The sequence below is a fragment of the Pholis gunnellus genome (genome assembly GCF_910591455.1).
Source record: "Pholis gunnellus genome assembly, chromosome: 16".
Lineage (NCBI taxonomy): Eukaryota > Metazoa > Chordata > Actinopteri > Perciformes > Pholidae > Pholis > Pholis gunnellus.
Genome location: NC_136543.1, coordinates 10,964,761 through 10,987,460, shown reverse-complemented (window position 1 = coordinate 10,987,460; position 22,700 = coordinate 10,964,761). Strand labels below are relative to the sequence as shown.

General features: G+C 42.3%; 1 protein-coding gene across 1 annotated transcript; it reads left to right on the top strand.

Moving 5' to 3' along the window:
• Positions 1-13,255: 13,255 nt before the first annotated feature.
• cibar1 (CBY1 interacting BAR domain containing 1) lies at positions 13,256-19,123 on the top strand. Its single transcript, XM_079176266.1, has 8 exons — positions 13,256-13,386; positions 13,831-14,065; positions 14,178-14,246; positions 15,283-15,384; positions 16,230-16,334; positions 16,513-16,626; positions 17,676-17,795; positions 18,747-19,123. Exons 1-8 carry the CDS (start codon positions 13,358-13,360, stop codon positions 18,864-18,866), a joined length of 894 nt encoding a protein of 297 aa, XP_079032392.1. The 5' UTR covers positions 13,256-13,357; the 3' UTR covers positions 18,867-19,123.
• The last annotated feature ends 3,577 nt before the right edge of the window (positions 19,124-22,700 follow it).

The following is a 22,700-nucleotide window of genomic DNA, read 5'->3' as shown; positions in this document are numbered from 1 at the left end:
GCCGAAATGAAAGGCAGGAGTCCCATCTGTTGTCGTGTAATGACTGTGCTATTTGGAGGCAGGAAAGGTTTGGTGCGGGAGCAGCTGGTACCTCGCCCGGTGACCTTTTAGCATTCCTCCTCTCACCATCTGACAGATGTGTCAACTCGATTATTTCAAAAGGCCCTGAATAAATAAGCGATTGTGAGAGAGCGCCGCCCGCTAACCCAAAGAGTCGACGGAACGTCGGCCCCAGACACAAACGCGCAGGTGAAAGTGGATGCAACAAGGAATACGGCCTGCAAGCACACAAACACACTCTAAATACTTGCAAGAACGAGGACCGACACTAGCACATGCACGGGGAACAGCACAATCAAATTCACCTCCGATGAACAAAGTAAATGATAAGAGAGGTGAGCGGACGCATCACCCCTGTTGTTACATCGCTCACTTCCTACTTTCCCCTCGCTCTGCTCCACCCTCTCTTTCTTTTCCCATCATCAGCTAAATAGCTGTCGAGTCGCTGGTGTGAGGCTTGGTAAAAGGGGTACAATGGGGGTGAATTGAACGGCATTGTGGTTCGGGTGCCCTTGGAGCACCGCTATTAGCTGACTGTGGGTGGAGGGAGGGGCTGGGCCCGGGTGGTGGTGGTGGTGTGGGGGGGGGGGGGGGGGGGGGGCTCAGGTGTTGCCGGGAGGCCACCGATGGACTCTCATTCCCTGGCGGAACCCACAGCGGACGGAGGGGAATGGGAGTCTGTTGTGCATATTGTCTATGTGTGTGTGTGTGTCTGTGCGAGTGTGTGCGAAGGGGCGGGGGGCTAATTGACTCACTGAGTGATTGGGGGACTGTGAAGAGGCGACCGCAATCAGACCTGCCCTGATAGAGTTTGATGCCTCCCTAAATAGTTTTCAAATGGAGGAGCAGGTGCTGTTTTTCCGAAGCAATCCCCACTGCCCGAGTGTATAAGAGGGAATTGTGTGTATGCTCTGGTGTGTGTGTGTGTGTGTGTGTGTGTGTGTGTGTGTGAGCGTGTCAGTACATGTGAACCAGTAAGGCTGTATCCAGGTCATTGTGTGGGTTTTGTGTCATTGTATGGCTCTTTTTTATGAGAACAACCAGAGGGAAAGTAATCAGAATTGTTATATTAATTGTGTTTTGTTTTGTTTTTGTGTTGAGGTCACCTTTATTTTTCAGATTCAACATCTCAAAATATTTCAAACAAAGGATTCTTGTTAAGTCATTGTTGTGATCACAGGGAAAGCAAAAAGATGAGAAAAGAAACTGAACATATTTGAGATTATGTGGAGGAGAGTGGTGAGCGAATACAGATGAGGCATATATCCCACAGAGGAGCCTCTGTTACCTCAGAATTCAATTTTGGTGTCTAAAATTGGAGAAAAGCCCTTCATTTTGTCTATTCCTCTGTGTTAAGAATGACTAGTGTTGAAAGTCCTCCGATGCTCTTGTTCAAAACCCCGGGGATTTTAACAAGCCTCGGACCGTCCATCTCTCTCAGCAAGTGTGAAATGGGCTTCATCAAATTATGTCCAGTCCTCTTGATTTCACTCGATGAATCCAAACCGGTTTGGTCTGCTTATTGGGATGTCATGCTTTGAGGTAGAGGCAGACTTGGCGCAGTCCATCCTCTGCTTGTTTTATTGCCTTGTTTTACATCAACTCCATGTGACATGCTTTGAATAACCCACTAAGTGCTGAGGAAAATGAATTATTTGAAGCGAATTTATAACACTTCTGGCACAGGAGCAAAGGCAAGTGGGTGAGTGCTCCAAACATATGCGACACTCGCAAAACTGACTAGAATTGATTTGAATTTTCAAAAAACCAGTCTGTAGCTTTCTTGACAGTCCAAAGTCGTATCAACCGAACCTCAGCACGAATGCTAAATTAACATCAGGGCTTTTGCCTGCTGGGTCAGGACCACGCACCATAACCGTGGTGGTTCCTGGACTCCTGTCTCAGTGCTTCTGTCGGCACAGCGAGCCCTCCCCATCTATCATCTCCATTGATCTACACTAATGACAGATGGTCGTTATGGGTGGGGGAGACAGATTGCCTTCAGCACAGCATGGCTTCACAGGCATGTTCAGGCAGCAAAGACTGTGCGTGTGTTCTCTGGGCGTACTGGAATATCTGATATCTTATGATAAACAAAGGCCCGAATCTATTTCGACTGTAAAAAGAGAGCAACGCTGCTCTAGGATTTTAAGAATTCAGGCAGGAGCCACAAGCACGCGATAAATGTTTCATCATAGTGTCATGAAGAACACATCATCAAACCATGGCATCGTTCAAAAAAAATCCATACTACTGCATATGTATAGTGGGGGTTTTTCTTTCATATCAGTGTCTTCCTGGTTTAATGTTTGTGTAATTATCAAAAAGGAACATCTGTCAGAGTTTGAAAAAAAGCAATTCAGTTTTTTTTAGACACCTAAAATCCCATTACAGAATCTGGGTCACTAACCCATTCACTCATGTAATGCACCCAGACACTATCCAGATGCGTAGCATGTGGAACGAAACAAGGATGCTCACTTCCCACTGTAGCATTTTGCTGAACTGTTGTATATTATGCATTTTGTATGCGGGTGCTTCACAGACTGAAAGTGTATTTAAAGATGCACAAGCCATGTGTGCCACAAGCCAGTGCTTGCACTTTAGTTTTGCCCAAAAGGGTCAGACTCAAGACCAGCATCTGCAACACCTTTGTCCTGTTCCCGAGTATTTATGGTGGTTGCTGTAAAGCATCGAATGTCATTTTCAATAAGGAAGGAATAGATAGCTATACTCAACAGTCAGGATACATATTCAGAGTTTCACACATTTAATGAACAATAACTCATAACCTTGTTTACGTCAGGTTTGGGTTTATTCGTTTGTGTGAATCTTCTCAACACACAAGACGTTTTTGTCCGACAAATGACTTGAAAGATTCACTAATTATGAAAATAGCTGTTGATTCATTTTCTGCCAATAACTGACTTTTGTTTCAGCTATAACATCATGGAAACTGAATTTGCTCTGATAACAAAACACAGTAATGAGCAAGATTACACAGCCCAGTTATAGAATAGGTAGGTAGGTAATATGTAGTGTGGCTACCGGATTTATCTCAGTATTTACTTAAAAGTGCTCAATACTAAATTCAGAGCAAATCTATATATTGCCTCCACATGGCTCTCAACATTACGGCCATTACCTAGAAGGTAGAGCACAACAGAATGCATGCAAGGTTGGCCCGGATCCGTAAACAAAGCGAGGAGAAACTCAGATCACAACACACACAGAAGGAGATAGTTGTCTCCTGCTACATCAATGCTCTGAATATTGAATTTAGCAGCCTGGATTCAAATCTGACCTGCAGCCCTTTGCTGCATGTCGTCTCCCACTCTCTCCCAATATCCTGTCTGTGGTGGACATTGTGCACCACCTCAAACAATGCAATAGATAAAAACAAGATATCACCGTGGATGTTGGAATGATAATGAGGTCAGATGTTGGGATGAGAAGTGCATTTGTGCTGTGGAGTCTTTATCCTTGTGTTGTCATAGACATCAGAGGCAATTAAAACAGTATTGTGTTTCAGGTCACACAACAGTGGAGGTTCTTCTTTTGTTTATGAACCGCAAACCTTGAAAGACTGGCACTAACTAGCTCGGTATGATTTATTCATAAGACTATGGATCTGCATAAAGCCATGTCAATGCAGCAGGCTAGCTTGAGGTGGTCAATAAGTGGTCAATACATATTATGCTTGCATGGGAATTATTCATCATTTTTTTTGACTGCTTATTCACCCAAGTGTCAGAGGACATCGATATTAAACTTCAGTTACCACTCCTATTATAGTGGAGAGGGTAGGTGAGTTGTCATTATTTTGGTCAGTTATTTGATATACTAGCACGTTTTTTCCAGTCATGAGGTTGGCCTAATCAATAATGGAAGGTCAATCCACATACATATATAAAAATAGACGCCATTTAATGCAGAACACTAGGGATGAACACACAGGTTACAGCTTATTATTAAATGAAACAGAGGCTTGATCAATGGAAATGACATTATGTCACTTACGGCAAGTGCATATAAGAGAAAGGACTGCAATCTGATGAAGAAACCCTTTTGTACCAAAATACATGCTGCATTACTATGCATTCAATAACTCTGGTTAATAATAGAATTCATTGGTTTTGTGTTTCATTTATTAAAAGTGAATCTAACTCAAATCTGAAATGGGAACAAAACTGTACTTAAATGTCAAGATGTACAAAGAGTAACTGATTTAGCAAATAAAAGGTTGGATAGATAAATAAGCAGATGGAGGTAAGAGCGAGAAGTCTATTTTTGTCTACTAGTTGTCAGCAGAATGAGATCCACATTCCTATTTCTTTTGGAGGAATCAGAAAGTTTTGACAATACCACAGTTGTAAGAAATGATCTCGCTCTCTGCAGCACAACGTGATGGAACCAAGCTTGCTCACATTTAAAACCCACAGGGGTAGAAAGTTCATGTTGGATACGACTTGGCTTTCAACTGCTGCATTCAGGCTGCATAAAATGGGACCTGGACGTGTAAACATTGTTCTTGTGTGCAGCAGCAAGAATAACATCTATAATTCAAAATAGTTATTAAGGCCATGGTGGAGCTACAATCACAGAGCTGTCTCTGAGAACTCAGATCTGAAAAGCTTGTCCACTCATTGGGTCCCAAAGGTGCAGCAGCCAGTAGGGCCCCTTGGACCTGGTACCAGCTCAATGATTTAGATGAGGCCATAAAATTCTAAATGGGAATGGGAGGATAGTTGCTTAATTGACCTTTATTGGGCTTTCTGCTTCATTTGAAGACTGGATATTAAATTAACATGATAATTCAGGCCCAGCGTGTTAATGCCACCACCAATCCCTCTCCCCCCTCCCCCCCCCCCCCTACATTTTAATATCACCCTGTAACTTTTATGGCTACCATTGATTTAGCACTGCTTTTTATTAACTGGCTTTAATTTTCCATATTGGCACACACTTACACAAAGAAGGTTTTACTCCAATTGAGCAGCGCACTGTTACACGATTGAGAGTTTATGAGGCCATTTCTATTAAAACCCTCCTCTATTCTCACAGTGACATATATAGGCTGTAACATGGAGATGAGATCTAATATGTATAGGGGAGGCCTAGGGTTGGCTATTGGAGCAGTGGCTACAGTACTTGTGTCACGGGTGTTAGTGGAATAGTAGTGGAATAGTGGAATTATTTTCCATTGTTCTGGAGTATTTCTTATATTAATAGTGTGTTTAGTTACAGTCATATTCATCCCTCTCGCCATCCCTCCAAATATCTCAAGCTGTCAACAAAACCTGGCCACTCCGCTACACATGCTCACTGTTGCATGCAGAAAAAGAGGCTTTCTTTTGCGCTGACTGTGTGAACCTTTGTAAGGACTATCATTTACATACCATCAATGTTGAAGTTATGAAGGCAGTGTTGTGGTCTGGCTTTGAAAGAGGAGGCCAAGAGAACACTACTGTCCTCTTGTGGAAGCAACGGGGCGAGCAAATGGAGGCAGCGGAGACAGATTTCAGATGTCTTCAGAGTCACACTAACAAAATAAATGCATATTTTTGCAATACAAAGTTAAAACATTTTGAAACCCTCACAAGCCAAGTCACACACTGAGCATGTGTGTGTGTGTGTGTGTGTGCATGTTATAGAGAGAGAAAGAGGGAAAGAGAGAGGCACCCTAAGTGAGCCTGAAACAGAGCTACACCTCCTCATCAAATGTGACAAATGTAAAAAAAAAAAGCAAATGTATTTTTCAACAACAAAAGCTCTACAGCTCTCACATGAGGACAAATGACCAGTCCTACTGGAGCAGGACTATAAGAGCTGTGAGCAGGCAGCAGCCTACTGTATGTTGCTGCCTGCCATAAACTGAGGGACAGAGAGTGACAGTCACCTGCAACCTTGTTCTTGTTTTTGGTTGTGTGTTGGTTTCTGCTTTGTTTCCTGTTGGTATCATTCCAACCGACTTTCAAGTTGCTGGACTTTATGTATTTTAGTTGATTTGAATACTTTTCAACATTTAAATATGCTGCGGTTACATGTACAGTGTTACGTCTGTCAATAAAGCTACTTGAATTTGAGAGAGAGAGTTAATAGATGGGGCAACTCCACACACAAATACACACGAGACAAATAGGGCCAAAAAGCTAATAACCCACCAGCACATTAGAGGTGAATTGCTTCCCGGATGCAGCCCCCTTTTCCCCCTCTCCTAAGTGGATGCATTATCATTGTGTGTGTCAGAAAAAAAGGAGCCAAAGAATATGAATATGCGTTTACATCTGTCTGCCATTAATATGCATGCCTGAATCCACATCTCAACACAAAGCCAATTTTCTGGCCATCTGTGGGATGGCTGGTAGAGGTAATGAATATTCTTTATGAATATGTTTTATTTTGCGAGTCGGCGATACATCACGAGCATGCCACTTTCATTCCCTACTCTCTCTCTCTCTCTCTCTCTCTGTCCCTCTCACTCGCTCTGTGCTTCTCTGAGGGGCACAACTTGATGAGTTTAATTGGACTATACAGAGGAGGGATGGAGGGAAGGAAGGACAGATGGAGGGAAGGTTGGATGGAGAGAATATCTTTAACCACATAGACTGGCTCTGGCTCTGGCTCTCTCTCGCTTTCTCTCTCTCTCTCTCTCTCTCTCGAATAGGAGCCTTAATAAGCCACACATCTGCTCTGAATGGTGACGCTGGAGAGAGAAATACGGCTGAACGTAATAGCTATCATGACTTCTGCAGTAACCAGTCTATAGTCCTGATGTTCATTTAATTACCAAAGTAACTCATGACTGAGGTGCACCTCTTAGAATACTCATTAGTTTGACCATATTTTCAGTTTGGCTGTGCACACAAGCAAATCATCTTCCAGTTTTACCTTTAATAACTTTAAGAGTCATAACAATAAGAATCAAAGCTTATCGCTTTTATAGCTAATTCGCAAGTTTTTATTAAATATTACAACAGTGACATAAAAGTAAAATATTAAGCAATTACTCAAATAGTTTCTGGCACAAATCCAACAACTGCGTCTCTGACATATGCTGTGTTGAGGGCCATGCTGCCTTAATTACAGAGCATTTTTATGACACAGAGTTACGAAATGAGGATAGAGAAGTGGAGTGTAGGATGTGTCAGCCTGTAGGCACCTTTATATGTCACATCGATGATTTAGACATCAGTGACAGTATTACTTTTGCTCGCACGTCTCTGGGGCCTTGGCACAGTCCATTGGCTACTAGTGTCCTTTAATGATTTATGATTGAAGTTAGCCCGTGAAGTCCCCAGAGCATCCCCCAGAGCGAGAGGCACAGGGAGTGACCAGTTTTATGGCAGGACTGGGAATCAATTATGCTAACGGTGGCTAATGAATGCACTTGAGGGAACTGCTCCCCGCACTCAAGGGCCATTTTTTCCCATTTGCATATTGATAGCAGAAGGACAGCGGCCACTTTCATCTGCCTGTGATGAAGCACCGTGGAAATGGACTTCTGTGTGTTCCTTTCAGTCTTACTTTAGATCATTTTGTTTCTTGTTCATTTTTCCATTTTTGCCTCTTTTTTACAGAAATGGTTTACATTTAGTCTAGCCTAGAAGATCATTTTTATTTACATGATGATCCACACAAACAATATTCTCCCCACCTCTTAAAACTCATAAATACACACAATATTGTGCCCTCTACCAAGCCTCTTCCTCTCTTTCAATAGTCTGAAGTCATTTTCAATTAGGGCTCTTTTGCGGTCGGTCCTGGAAGTGCTCCAGTTTCTCCCCAATGGACTCTGATAGACACGGTTTAAGAGGAATAATGGTGAGGCCTTTTACTGCCGCCAAGGTTAACATGCATTAAAGTCATCTGTTTGCAAAGATGGACGTCTGGCAACACTCCCTCTCACTCCACTAAAATGCATTAAGGTAAATAACGCCAGACCGAGAGAGAAATCACTATGTCCGCTGCGTCTCAGTGAAGTAAAGAAGGCTATGAATATGAAATGCGCTATGAATAAGTTATGTTGTGGTGGTAACATTGCAAAAAAGACCGGGTGTGAGATTAAGGCTTTTTCAAAATGCCATTGTGTGGCCTTCCTCGTCCGATGAGATGATGAAAGTGATACAAGAATTATTTGACATGAAATCAGAAGCACGCTTTTTGGAAATAAGCTTTTTTGCAGAGAGTTAGATGAGAGGATTGATACAATTATCATATGTGTCTGTTAAATAAGAAGCTGGAGGCAGATGAAGGTTAGCTTAGCAGAAAGACATTAAAAAAAAAACACTAAAGAAACATTGACAACTTGAAGTTTTTTTGGAGAGGTTGCCTGGCAAACGCATGAGAGACGTACATTTATTAAAAATCTCGGACAATGTTTGTTATTATGTAACTGCAAACGTATTATGTCCTTTATCTTAATACAAGATAATCGATGCGTTACTTTCATACTTGCATCTTTTAGGGGATACTAAAAAAAAGTATTATCCCGTAAAAATATAAATACAGTGGAAGTTCACTTTCCCAACTTTAAGAAAAAATTGTTTATTACAAGAGTCATAGAGTATCATACCTGGGGAAGGTAAAGTTTGGACACAAATAAACTTCTCGAAACATCCATGAGTGATGCTTTCACTCGGTGGAATAGACAGACAGAGGCAGACAGGCAGTGTTGGAGGCTCACACTAATTTGATCTGGTGACATTTTCTTCTCCAGCTCCTCGGGGGTAAAAGAGCAGCAGCGATGGAGTGAGGGAGTTAGAGAAGGTGTTAGAGAGAGAGAGAGTAAGAGAGACAGAGATGGAGAAAGAAAGAGGGAGAGAGAGAGCCATAGAGATGGCGAAGGAGACACTAATGAACGCAGACAACAAAGACCCTAACCTGAGCTCCAAGCCCCTGGAGACACGGAGAGGTTTTTCATTGGGTCAATAAAAGCACTGGACCGTGTCTGCATTGGCTTGCCCTTCAAGCACCCGCTTAACTGCAGTGGGAGGACTTTTGTTCAAGGTTGCTGGAGTTAAAAGGGGAATATCGCTGAATTTCACATTTCTGTAATGTGTGATTCTGAGCCACTAATCGTGGCTCTCTGTGCACAGGGAGAAAGGACCTCCGACATCTTGTTAATGTGTGATGTCACACTAATGTTCATCCACAAAAAGACTTCAGCAGGAGAGATGTTGCTATGACAATACACAGGATTCCCACACCAGTGCATTGTATTCAAAGCTGACGGTTGAGCTTCAATGACGTTTAGTTGGATGTTAAGTTTGAGACTGACATGTTGATTGGCTGCGTGATTGGGAGTTTTGCTTTTTCATTCGCAAACTCTCCAGGGGAGCGTGTAGTTGCATCCCAGTACAAATCAATTCTTAATTTAAGGACTAAAAGTTACAACACTGAAAACTGAGTTTTCAGTGCAGAGAGTATATCTCCCACTGGATATTTCAGGGTTCATTTCTCCAACAGAGCAGCGCTGTGTCCCTCTGCCGAATCACAGGAATGCAGCCGCTGGAGGAAGGAGAGCGAGGTATGCCAAAATCAGCATGATGAGATATTGACTCTTGGCTTGTAATTTCATTTTATGCACCAAGTGGCAAACAAGATATCACACTGTTCATAATCCTCAGCACACACACATCCCTGAACACACACACACACACACCTCCCACAAACACCTTCTTGTTATTAACAGGGAATGTAAAGCTGTATGAGAGCCTCTGTGAGGGGGGAAAACCTCAAGTCTGGAGTCTTCACACCAGGACTCGTACCTGAAGGGTAAGAGTCAACACACACACACACACACACACACACACACACACACACACACACGCACAAACACAAACGCACGCTGGGGGACACATACTTGGTTGCCCCGCTAAGTCCCCCCACGTCTGACATATGTCACTCCCAATCTGTTCAGCAGGCCACACGTCGCTCCAGTGTCGTACCGCCACTGTGGCGTAGAGGGCTGCAGAGGGGGAGAGTCAGGCAGAAAGAGAAACGGAGAGAAGACTGAACAAGAGGGCACAGAGGGAAAGAGAGAGAGAGAGAAGAGAGCATGAACGAGGCAGGGAGAGCTGCTCGTGGTTGCTACCCTCTCCTTGCTAATTGGTAGTTTGGAAACAACACCATCTGTTCTTTAAGAAAGTCAGATGCACAGTCGAAAAAGATGCCACCTCTCCTGAATACATTTACCAGCAGCCAACGCAAATAACTCAACAGCCCCGGGCTTCTTTCAACAGAAAGATCCTGCAGAACCGGCTAGACAGACATCTGTTATATTTGTTACAGTAGAATGTTTAGGGATTTTGATCTAGTCCTGGGTTACTACCAGGGAGTCCTGAATAACGTAAACATATGATGACGAAAGAAGCGAGTCAGTGGACTCTTTGTGTGCACAAACAGCTCAGAATCCACCTGTAACGTGCAAATTCCTGTTTAGAGCTTTGGCAAAGTGACGAATGGAAGCGGATTGCCACCATGTGGTTGAGTAATGCAATCACACTGAAGAAGCTGAGAATCTCTGCTTTGTCTTACTGCAACTGTATTGTATTGAAAAATCATAACAACATTCTGGAGGTGAAATATTTTCACTGACTCCTTGTAGAAACATAAACATCTGTAACTAACCGCTGCAAACGATGCAGAAGTTCCAGATTCTGTAATAGACTCTTCAACTCCATTTAACCTCCTCCATACACACACACACACACACACACACTAAACAGTCACACACCCACACAGACTGACAGTAATGGATAGAAAGTTTGCACTTTAACCGATGCCATTTTTGCATTACAACTGCTTCTATTTGTTTTGGACATGTACGTATGTTGTTTACGGTTGTTTCATATGTTTTTATCCATGTTCTGTGTTATTATTTGTCATATTGAGCTGAGTAAACACTTTTATTCTGCTGTGTACGTGTATAGTCTTGAATTACAGTAAAGTTGACCTTGTAAATTTAGCTTGATGCTGTTTAATCAAAACTCACACGGCCTGAATAATTTTTCCAGGAAATTCAACACTCTGTACTCAGCATAAATCTAAAGGTGCTTACTTGACTGTACACAAGAAGCCATGAAGGACGTCATCACACAAAAAAAGTGTTGTTATCTGTATTAGATTATCACATTTTTTTATAATTATGTAATGACCCCTCAGCCGGAGCAGAGGAAGGTTAAATCAGAAGCATTTAACTGAAAAATGAATCTATACCAGCATCAGCTGTACCAGAGAGTATAAACCAGCTCCTCTTGGGATTCCAGGCACACAGCTCAATGCAATGGCCGTGTTTTACATCGCCAATCTGTTACAGTGGGATCTCCCCTGCTTCAATCCCATGGATGATTAAGCGTGATAATTAAGGTTTTTGGACATTTTCCACAGAGGAGCAGACGTAGCAGCTGGTGACATTCATGCATTCCCAAACACAGAGGAGGGAATTACAATGAGGCCTCCATTCATTTCAGTGATCACAAAGTCTGCTCTTGGCACCAGCTCAAAAGCAGTCAAGCTGTTGTTGAAAAGGACTATTTGTGTCTCTCTTTGTTGCAATGTAGGCAATGTACCTTGGTCTATTTGTGGAATTATAGAAGCCGTAAAAACCAGCCAAACATTTGTTGTTGTTTTTCCAGCAGGGATGTTCTAGCCAAGGAGAGACACCATGGAGATTATCCAATTACTTGTTTGATATTTTGGTTATTATCTCTAACAGGTATGATGCAATATTACAGATTTCATGATTGCTTTTAAAGCTTTCTTGGCTTGATAAACAAAAGGCTTTACTTCTTGCTTTGCTAGTGCCGACACCTTTTTCTCTGGCTCTCTGCTTTGTTTTCGTTTATGTATTATTTTGTACTACTTTACTTTACTACAAGGCCTATAAGACGGTTTCCTTAAGTCATTGTGAGGATTTGTTTTTAGCTTGAACATTGATTGGGAGGATAATTTAAGACTAAAACATAAAGAAACTAATCCATGCTTTCATTTCCAGCAGGTTAGATTGCTGCAATGGTCTTTTCTCTGATCTCCCCTAAAGAACTCTCATACAACTTTAGTCATGAAGGCCAAGAAAACCTAACACGCCACACCAGTTGTCAGGTATCTTCACTGGCTTCCAATATGTCAGGGAATACAGTTTAAATGAAAATACTGCTGCTTGCCTGTAAGTCTCAAAATGGCATTTGACCAAAATACACCTCTGACTGTATTTAATGACCTCTCATATCATTAAGTAGAGGACTGCTAACTGTTCCCTGCGTGCATATATGGAGAAGCAGCATTTCAGTGTGTGGACTGGAACAAACTTCCAGAGGATATAGACTTGCACCAACTTTGACCCCCTCTATAGCCAGGTTTAAAATGTTCTGCACTGCCTTTGACTGAACCTTAAATACTCATCATGAACTACAGCTTTCTCTTCTCCTTCTTGAAACAGTCTGAACTTTCTAACCAGTATGCATGTATGTAGAGCAGTAAACCCTATATAGGAGGACCAAAGGACCAAGGTCATTTCTGAATAGAAGTGATGGAGTATTCAGATGCTAACTAGCAATACCACATTGTAATAGTATACAGTATCCTATATGCTGCTCAGCAGGTAGAGCTGGCTGTCAAATAATGGCAGGGATATGTTGGCAGTTCAATCTCCAGCACCTATACTGCCATTGAGCAGGATGCTGAAGCCCAATTGCTTTTGATGGCTCAGCCATGCGTAGCTCTGTGCCAGTGAAAGAGAGGTAGGAACACTTTTGGATAGACGTGTTGTATAAATGATGTCCAGTATTATCAGCAATATAGTAAAACAATCAAAAGTACTGATTATACAGAAGGGCCCCTTTATATATGTGTGTAAGGTTTATATTGCCATTTTATTTTTATTTTTGATTGATCAAGATATATGCAGCATTTTCAAGGTGGATATCATTTTGGCTGCTTTATACTGTCGGGTTGTGTAATCTATTACTATACTATAATATTGTTATTTTATATATCTTTTCTTTGGATAATCTTAATATGCCAAGAAATGACACAGGTTAATTAAAGATCTGATGAATAAGGAAAACATGTCAATATTGTCCTTTGGTGTAGCGTAAAGACAGATAGGTAAATAAACGGCTCAATTTCCCAGAAGCCACTGCTCAAGCGGAAACGCCAGGGACTCCATGGAAACGGGAGACTGGCGTGCTAGCTTGGGAGAGACACAGCATAGTTAGCTTGCTCGCGCTAAATCTGCGTCCAGATAGGCTTGCCTGAACTCGGAAAACATTTAATTGACTGCCTTTCTGCAAAGATGAGCCGTACACCCGATGCAAGAGCGAGGTAAGGGACACACTAAGTCAAACGAATTCCTCATGTAACGCCAGCGAGTTGTAGGGGAACAAACCCGCATATGTTAGCTAGCTCTCAGTCAACTTGTGCTTTCACGCTTTACATTATTTACAGATATAACCAGCAACAAGTTACCTGCTCATCAATAACGTTAGGTGTTAAACACAAGACGCCTTCAGCGTTAGTGAATGATACCATTGTGATCCCCAAATTGACTTCTGACTCTGTCAGCCACAGGCAGCTAAAGCCGTTTATAATCCTCAAAATAACGCGCAAATGCAAGCGTTACCTTTTGTAAGATGACATTTCCTATAACGGAAACTAACGCCAGCTGTTTCTACATAAATGGGTTTCACAGGACTAACACATCCTCATGATGTTTTCGTGATCGGTGGGCTGCTACAATAAAAACACATTATAATCTCTTCTCTCCAGGGACAACCAGACCAGAAAGATCCAGGAAAACATCACCAATGTGGAGAAACATTTTGGAGAGATGTGCCAACTGTTTGCCGCCTACGTCCGTAAAACAGCCAGACTACGAGACAAGTCAGATGTCCTGGTTCGGGAAATCGGCGTGTATGCAGACACAGAAACGCCACACCTGAAGAGGGGCATGAAGCAGTTTGCCGACCACCTGGCCAAGATTCAAGACTACCGCCAAGCTGAGGTAAAGCATTTTAGCTCCCGCTGCTTTGACTTCATTCATCATTTTATAGTCACCTCACGGTCTAAATGTGGTGGGCAAGACAGAACCTGACGTAAACGTATTTGCCTTACAGGTGGAAAGACTTGAAGCCAAAGTCATAGAGCCATTAAAAAGCTATGGAGCTGTAGTGAAGCGTAAAAGGGTAAGTGTCGCTGTGAGCTGCAGCCATGTTGACGTCTACACTGATTCTAAAGTGAGCCGGAGGACACCGACAGCTTTAACAATGTTCCAGTACAGTGGGTCCTCAAAGAGAGACGACTTTACTGTGAATGGTTGTAAGGCAAAAGTCTCTAGATATATCAACATTTGTGTAGCTGATGTTATGTCTTCCTTGTTGAGACATAATAGTGTACACACGGTTATACAGGAACGCAGGTAATGCTGCTCCGGCTGCCAGTGAGATCAAATGTCGTCTGCCTTGGCCTTTCTCCCATATCGCGTCTCTTACTTGTGTTTCAGTTACATCTAAGTTATTGCAGCTTTTTTTTTTTTAAATGGCTCACATGTTTCAAGATGTAATGTGCTCCTGCCTACAAGGATGAGAATAGGGGCTTAGGGGCAACTTTGCTGTCAGTGTGTATTACCGCTGCATGGCCACATGGGGGCAGTGTTGATTTAATGATGTCTTCCCACTTCTTTGCACCGTTGTCATTATCTCCCCCTCAGCATTTTGTTTTAGGATGTAAAGAAACGTTCTGCATAAAAGAATATACGACCTCTCATACTATGTTGCCAAAGATTTTAAAATGAGTCACGTTGCCTCGTGTTGTCTGGTCACCCGCTGTTGCAAAGTGCTATCAAAAGATTGCCTCTTTTTCAAGTCATCTTTTTATTAAAACTCAAGTACTTTCAATCTGCAGATTTACCACAATTCAAAATGTGTGCCGTAACCACACGACACACCTTTTAGTGTGTTTAAAGAAACCTTTGCTGCTGATCGTAACTGTTCATTGTATAGGCAGAGTGAGCGTGCCAGAAAACCCTTACCAACTGCATCAGAGTAAAGATAACACAAAAAACCTGCACGACAGGGTGTACTTGAGGTCTCGATCTGGAAACACTGAGTTGCACTAAATGTTTGTTTGATTATGTCCAGACACAAATGTATAAATAATCGACTATCATTGTCCATTGTCATAACGACGACTTTGTCCTCGTGTGCTTGTGCATCCATGCAGGAGGATCTGAAGGCGACTCAGACTGCCAGAGACAGAGAAGCCAAACAGATGGCTCAGCTCGAACGGACCAGACAGAGGAACCCCTCAGACAGGCAGATTATTGTATCCTTGCTCTAATATCAAGCAGACAAGTAACTTTCTTTCTTACAACAACCGCCTGTATGCTGCAGGCAACATCTTGAGCATAGCTTTATTCTCCTGGTTAATTATAGATATTAATATTGCAGCAGAAAAATAAACTTGGATCCATTTTTGAATGTTTATCTTGTCTGGTTCAAAAAGGTTTTACTTTACAGTATCTTCTCATTTTTGATGATTCCTTGACCAAGCTTTCAGTCTCAGGTGTGTCCCATGTTGTGTGTGCATCTCATCCCTGATGATGTATGACTACAAAGATAAAAACACATTTCCATTGAAATGACTCTTTATTAGATGTGAAGCACATCAAGGAAGTTACTTGAAACTCACAAACCTAGAAGTTCCCTGGAGTTTCTCCATTGTCGCACCAGTTATACACGTACACAACCTGCAGCACTTATGGGAAACAAAAGTAATAGCAGCAGCTTATTTTATATAGCTCAGATCTTTTTCAGATGTGTGTAGTTAAGGTGTTAAATTGCATGCATGATACACACATGTCAAAATTGCAGAAGCTATTGTTTTTCCCCTTCCCGTTTTAAAGAGCACATTAGCATGTGAGCGTATGCAGATAGGTGGGACTGGAACTGAAGGTGTGAAACGTATCATACTGCAGCTCTGCTGCTGAATGCTTTTGGCCTGGGTATCAAGTATTCATTTTCTAATTGAAGTAAATCAACAAGCACAAAGATATACTGTTGAATTTCTACGTTAATACATAGTTCTTTCTCAAAAACCTTAGCCGTAACCTCTTGTGTTGGTCTGATATGTTTTGTAGTATGTTGTATATTCATTTGTTCGCCCACTAGGCTGAAAGTGAGCTCCAGAGAGCAACCATGGACGCCACACGGACCACCAGGCAGCTGGAGGAGACCATTGACGAGTTTGAGAAGCAGAAGATCCGGGACATCAAGGTCTTAATATAAGCTTTCTATCTGTAGATGTCTGAAGAAGTGTGTGTGTTAATTTAAACTATTCTTTTTTTTTTTTTTTGGTCATGTCTTGTGGCCACCATGTAATTGTGATTTATTTAAATAGTGCTGAAGCCTACTCAATTATACTTCATTATTATCCCTGCGTTTCCCCTTATAGAAAATCTTTGGTGAGTTTGTGACAGTGGAGATGTCGTTCCATGCCAAGGCCCTGGAGGTGTACACCTTGGCCTACCAGAGCATTCAAAGTGTGGATGAGGAGGAGGACCTGGAGGTAGGCTGACTCTCCGCTTAAGCTTCACCGGCATTAGTGTGTTTGTGCACAGGAAATGTTTGAAGATGTGAACTCGGGTTGTAGTTATTGACCTGCCATCGTGTGTCACAGAAAAGGACGTTTGTATTTAAATGTGCTCAAGTACTAGATGTGAAAGCTGACCGCGCTTCATGCACACCCTCTGCTGTGCACTTGATTAACCTGATGGTTATATTTAACAGGTCCAAGCTATCACGACCTTATGCAGCCTTTACTCAGCGACTCATTGCTCATGTATACTCTACAGTCCACACCCTCTAACTCATGTGGTAACTTTGAAGAAACCTGCGGTGAACTCTTCACAATTCCGAGTCACAGCGAGCTACTTTCTTCTGTTTACAGTTTGGTTTGAGATGTTTGCTATTACTATTTTAAGAGACAAAGCCTGTAGTGAGAAAACAAAGGATCAATGATTCAGTGCGCAAGGTTCCTCCTGCAGTTGCCCGTGTGCTATTTTCCTCCACCCCTTGCCATCTCATCTGTGTGTTTTTGCACTGAATCATCTCCCTTCCATTCATATTGAAGCGAAACTCCGAAACCCAGACGGGGCTGTTTTTCAATGACTCACAGCACAAAGCATGGGAGATTTAAATCATCTGAAAAAGGCACAATGACAGGCATGAAGACAAGCCTGATTGAGAGTTCTTGTGGAATTTATTTCTGGTGTGGTTTGAATGGCAGTTTGCTGTGTTATCAGAGGCATACCTGTTGAACTGCTTTTGTTTATGTGCGATTAAAGAAAGACTGCCAGTTGTTGATTTGCTGGTTTATTTAAGTTGTGTGTTTTTGCTCTTGTGACTACATTTTATTTATACTACAAGTATTGCGTTAAATCCCTTAACTAACAATGTGCACTCGGTATGTGAAGGCTGGGCCATTTTTACATTCAGTTATTCTCTTGCATTATGTTCAGTGGGACACACTAACATTACTGATAAGTGTGTGTAGGCAATGCTTCAATTCTCCTGTTTTTCTTTGGAAAAAAACGTAGCGCCTACTGTCTTTGGCAGGTGTTCAGGAGCTCGCTGCACCCCCCTGACTACCAGTCACGCTTAGAAATAGTGCGAGCTAATTCCAAAACCTCCCTCGATCGGACCGAGTCCTTCCTGAGTACATCAGGGACCTTACAGGTAAGATACAGATACAGTGCATAGATGCTCCGATATGACAATTAGAATTTCCCCAGAAGATCCTTGTTTCTGTTCTGGCATTGGTATTTTATTTGGCAGTTGTGTAAGTTTCATTGAGATGACGAAATAAAAAAAACTTTCCTTCTTCCTTTTTCAAACTAAGCAGTCTTCCTCATACTAGTCGAGACTGGTGCTCAAATAACTAATGTCTGAATCAGTTGTGCCAAAGTGTATACGCAGCATTACTTCAGCCATCATTCAGCTTGAATCTCCACACACACACCATCGCATGCCAGTAACATCATGCATTTCCCCCCCAGCATCTTGACCGTGGCACTGCAATTACTTGTGACTTTAATAGGATTGCCGGGTAAAATGTCTGGGCAGCTAGTCGTCACCTTTTTGATATCTTTGAAGATCTGTTGTCTTTAGGTCTCACGGGGTGTGTTCAGATGTCGTATCTAGAGATGTCAAGATTGCAGCTTGCAGAGGCAGATTGCTGTTCGCACGTCATCAGAATGCATCTTGCGCCACCACTCGAGATCATGCTTGGGTTTGATTTGTATCTGTGGGAATCTGAAATCTCTGCTAAGCAGCAAAAACACAGAAGCAGTCGGGCACGCAGCACAGCTAGAACAGTGGACCGCAGACCCCTGTTTGCATGCTAGAAACTCCCGAGGAAAACTGACAACGCACATCGAGAAAGTCTTGTTCTAAGATTGTACTCATGATATGAACTTGGCAGTCCTTCAACATGAGACATATTTATGTTCTTATAGTATTACAGTACAAATATAACCTGAGGATTTCGCTGCATATTGGGGCGTGTTCGCACACGTACCTGGGTTGTCCCCGAGTGAAAGAGAAACGTTCGGGAGAAAACCCGGAAGTACCATTTGGGCTCAATGACTACCCGCTGAGTGCATAGTGACTGTTTATTTGTTGTCACAGCAACAAAGAGCCTCCAGTCGGCAGACGAGAAGAGATGAGGATGAAGAGGACGACGAAGAGGATGAAGATGAATCGGAGGAGGAGGAAGACGAAGAGGAAGACACAGATGACGAACATTAATTTTGTGTCTCATTTTGTGTTTGTCGGTGTGGAACAAAGAAAGGATGCCTAAAAGGTATATTACTGTGTCGTTGCCAAAATCACCACACAGGTGGTCTGAGCAGTGTTGTAGTGCAAGTGTGTTGTAGCTGTGTGATGCTGTGTAAGAGAACATGTTGTCCTTTACTGACATTTGTCTTTGACATTCCAGCCAATTATTGTCTTACATATTTTTTTATATAAAATATTCCGAAATGTACATTACATATTGTACTGGAGCTACCATTGCATTCAATTGCACCATGTTATTCATCTTTATGAATAAAAGAAAAAAAAAGAAAAGTCCCATTTTGTGTTGTTCCAGTGAATTACCGTTCTATAATCAGCACATGGTGTACCCTCACTCACTTTGCATAGAAATGGCAGCAGAGAGTTTGATTGTTATTTTAGAAATGATGTGAGTCTGCCTCAGTGACAGTAGTTACGTGACGAGCGCAGTTGATAGTGACTCATCTTTTCCACAGAAATGCTAAAGTTGTACAAATGAAGCCGGGGACATGTTGCACCAGTCTGTCTGTTTATCAGGATATATGTGTGTGTGTGTGTGGTACGGTATGTGTTGTCTGCCACAGTGGAGGCTGATGGCTCCTGTGTCTGTCTTGCATGAGTCACTCAACACATTTTATCCCTCATCTGCCCAAAGACTGAACATGTTTCTGCCCTTGGATTTGTACAAACACACACATGTTTATTTCATGTTTGCAAAAAAACCATATACGCACATGTACACACACCTGCACAAACAGAATTCATGGAGCGGCCGTGCAAGCAACAAAAAGATTTTTGATACAACACAAATGAGGGTGACCAAAACCTCCCTTACAGCGGCACTGATTATCTCGTCGACTGCGAGATAAAAGCTGCGTAGGTGGTGTGTCATCGGCCCTCTGTGCGGCGGCACCTTAATGCATATAAAGGTTAATGTGTATGCAAATACAGTCCCACTGACACGCACTCACGTACCAGTTTTACTTTGGTGTACTGCGGATCTGAATGGCCCGTGTTGCAATGAGTCATCACCTATAAAGTATGTGTTTGTGTGAGTCAGAGAGCTTTTCCAATCGCAGATAAACCTAAAGGCTCCACTCCCTGATCACAGAGCAGAAGAATGGACGACGACAGGCCAGAGAAAAGGGTCTGAAAGAAAAGAAAGTGTCATGTGAGGCTAAAAGTAAGACCAAGCTCCGTGTTAGCCAATAGTCAAAAGGTACAAAGGAGGCAAGAGTTAGTTATGAGTCATTGACTGTAAAAAGAAAAAGAAAAAATGGGCAGGAAACAAACGAGGATACCCATGCAAAGAACCAGATGTGTAGAGAAAGGAGGAGGACAGGGTGGAAGAGGGACAGTTGAGAGAGGTAGGTCATAACCCCAAAACCTTATCGTTGACTGTGACTCATTGCCCCTCAGCGTCGTGCCACTCCCATCAACTCCAACACGCACACGTCAACCGCTGCACAGCCGCATGCAACCGCTTTCTTAATACGAAAGCAGCACCTTTCACTCGAGCCGCTGAGCCTACATTGCTATGGCTTCTTGTTTGCCACAAGTTTTTCCTCTTAACATCAAACTAAATTGCTAGTTTCTTCAAATACGGTTCTGCAGATGGCTTCCAAAAGTAACAATAAATGCAACTATTGGCACATGGAATCCCTACAATAAAATCCCCCTTGGGATTGAAAAAAGCCTTTTAATTGCTGTGCCAGTTATTGTGGTTGTTCACTCCCCTTAAGTCACCACCAGAGGGAGATGTTTAAAGCATTTCTTACATGGGCTCCTTTTTAAGGGAAACTGAGATATGAAGACATTGTGTTCTTTTCAACCTGTAGGTAGCTGCAGTGAAATTGTGTGTGTGTGCGTGTGTGTGTGTGTGTGTGTGTGTGTGTGTGTGTGTGTCACCTCTTATCGGTTACCTCTCGAGAGAAGCAGACTGATTACATTTTGAAAGCCACAAAAGAGAGCTTTGAACTGTTGAGACAAAAACATCCGGACATGTAATTTAAGCATTTCAAACTTGACTGAATCATTTCGGCCTCCACCCTCATGAGAGTGCAGTTTTATGCAAACAATAACACACGTAAACTGACTGAGCCTGGGTTGAGTCTACCAGTGCACGCAAGTGGTTCAGTCCTCCATATTCAAGTCAAAAGCAACCATATCAGTAGCAGGAGCCATTATTTGTGTCTACTTTGTCTTAAATTCGATATTCCAATCCTAGAATCTGACACGGGTATAGAGACATGTCTTGACGTGACATTTGAAGTACACACCATTCCATATTTTCTTCCACCTACAGCTGTGTCTTGTGTGAATGTATAGGCGGATGATTCATAGATCAAACCTAATGGAGCCAGTATCTATGGCTGCAGAATCACATGATTGGCTCTCTTATAGATCTGGCTCACATAGGTAAGGATTCCCTTCTCTCCCCCTCTGACTCAACTGCAGTCTTCCCCAGTGATGAGCATGCATCAGTGTGTGTGTGTGCGTGTGCGTGTGTGTGTGTGTGTGTGTGTGTGTGTGTGTGTGTGTGTGTGAATAAAGGAGAAAAGGCATGAAAGTGAGTGTTTGTGTGAACATAACTCCCAAATCATATTTGTGCAGGCGTACTGTGCCAAAGGAAATATCATGTTTTGTGTGTGTAGATGTATATGTGACAGTATATGCTGATGTTAATATACGTGCATGTGTGCCACAGAGTCCTACAGTACAGTTGTTTGGAATATTAAATACAGTGCCGTGCTGGCGGCTGTTATAAAATCGAGAGGCAGCATAGCCGGAGTGTGACTCACACACTGACTCACTGACAGCGCTGCCATGGTGCGTGTATGTTTCTCTGCATGTGTGTGTGTGTGTGTGTGTGTGTGTGTGTGTGTGTGTGTGTGTCTCACACACTCTGTGGTTCCTCTGGCAAACTCACTGTCTGTTGCTGGTGTTCTAAGAACTCTGAACCCTGTCACAATCCCTGGATTTCACACCAGCAAACAAGGTTACATGTGAGTGTGTATAAGTAAATGTGTGTGTGCGCGTGTGTGTGTGTGTGTGTGTGTGCGTGTGTCTTTCTTCCCGGAACAACATATGTGTTGTGCATGTGCAGTGGTCCAGCAAAGAATCTTCACACTGCGCTGACAGCTCCCAGCACATTTAATTTAACAGAGCAATGTTTCGATGCCTGTGAGATCTTTGTAAGGCATCGTCAAATAAATCATCACAAAGCAGAACAAGCGATACATAATGTGTATATACAGTATATATATATATAAACACAAACACATTCATCACTCAGATGGTTATAATGCAAGTCAATCTGCTCTCAGACTGGACCAATCAGAGCGGAGCTGTGTCTGATACTCCCATACGGGGCACAAAACAGTCATGTATGGAAAAAAGCCCCCGAAAACCGTAACAATGATCACAGAAACTACTACTACTACTAAAAATAGTTCATCAAACAAATTGAAAACTAGAAAATAATGATAATATATTACTTTCACAGAAGGGTTTGAATGACAAAAGCAAATACAAACTAACAACAGGGAAATAAACAAACAATTTAGGATTTAAATACAAAGTGGGATACATCAACAGATATCAACTCCCGGGGAAAGAAGGCAAATATTCCTATTAAAATCTATAAAAGAGGAGTAAAGATCTGTTTATCAGACTTACGTAAAATGTTTGTTTCAACGATAAACGTCTACAAACAAGGGTTAAGATAAAAAAATCTAAACATAAACCCTTAGGTGACGTTAAGGGTAAATATATAGAATTCCTCTCTCCTCAGGAGGATGTTATTGA

What these genes read in the sequence shown, in the direction of transcription:
- cibar1 (XM_079176266.1), top strand. Translation starts at nt 13,358, where the DNA reads ATGAGCCGTACACCCGATGCAAGAGCGAG. An exon ending in ACACCCGATGCAAGAGCGAG is followed by an intron (nt 13,387 to 13,830) that starts GTAAGGGACACA and finishes TCTTCTCTCCAG; the next exon opens with GGACAACCAGACCAGAAAGA. An exon ending in CCTCAGACAGGCAGATTATT is followed by an intron (nt 15,385 to 16,229) that starts GTATCCTTGCTC and finishes TTCGCCCACTAG; the next exon opens with GCTGAAAGTGAGCTCCAGAG.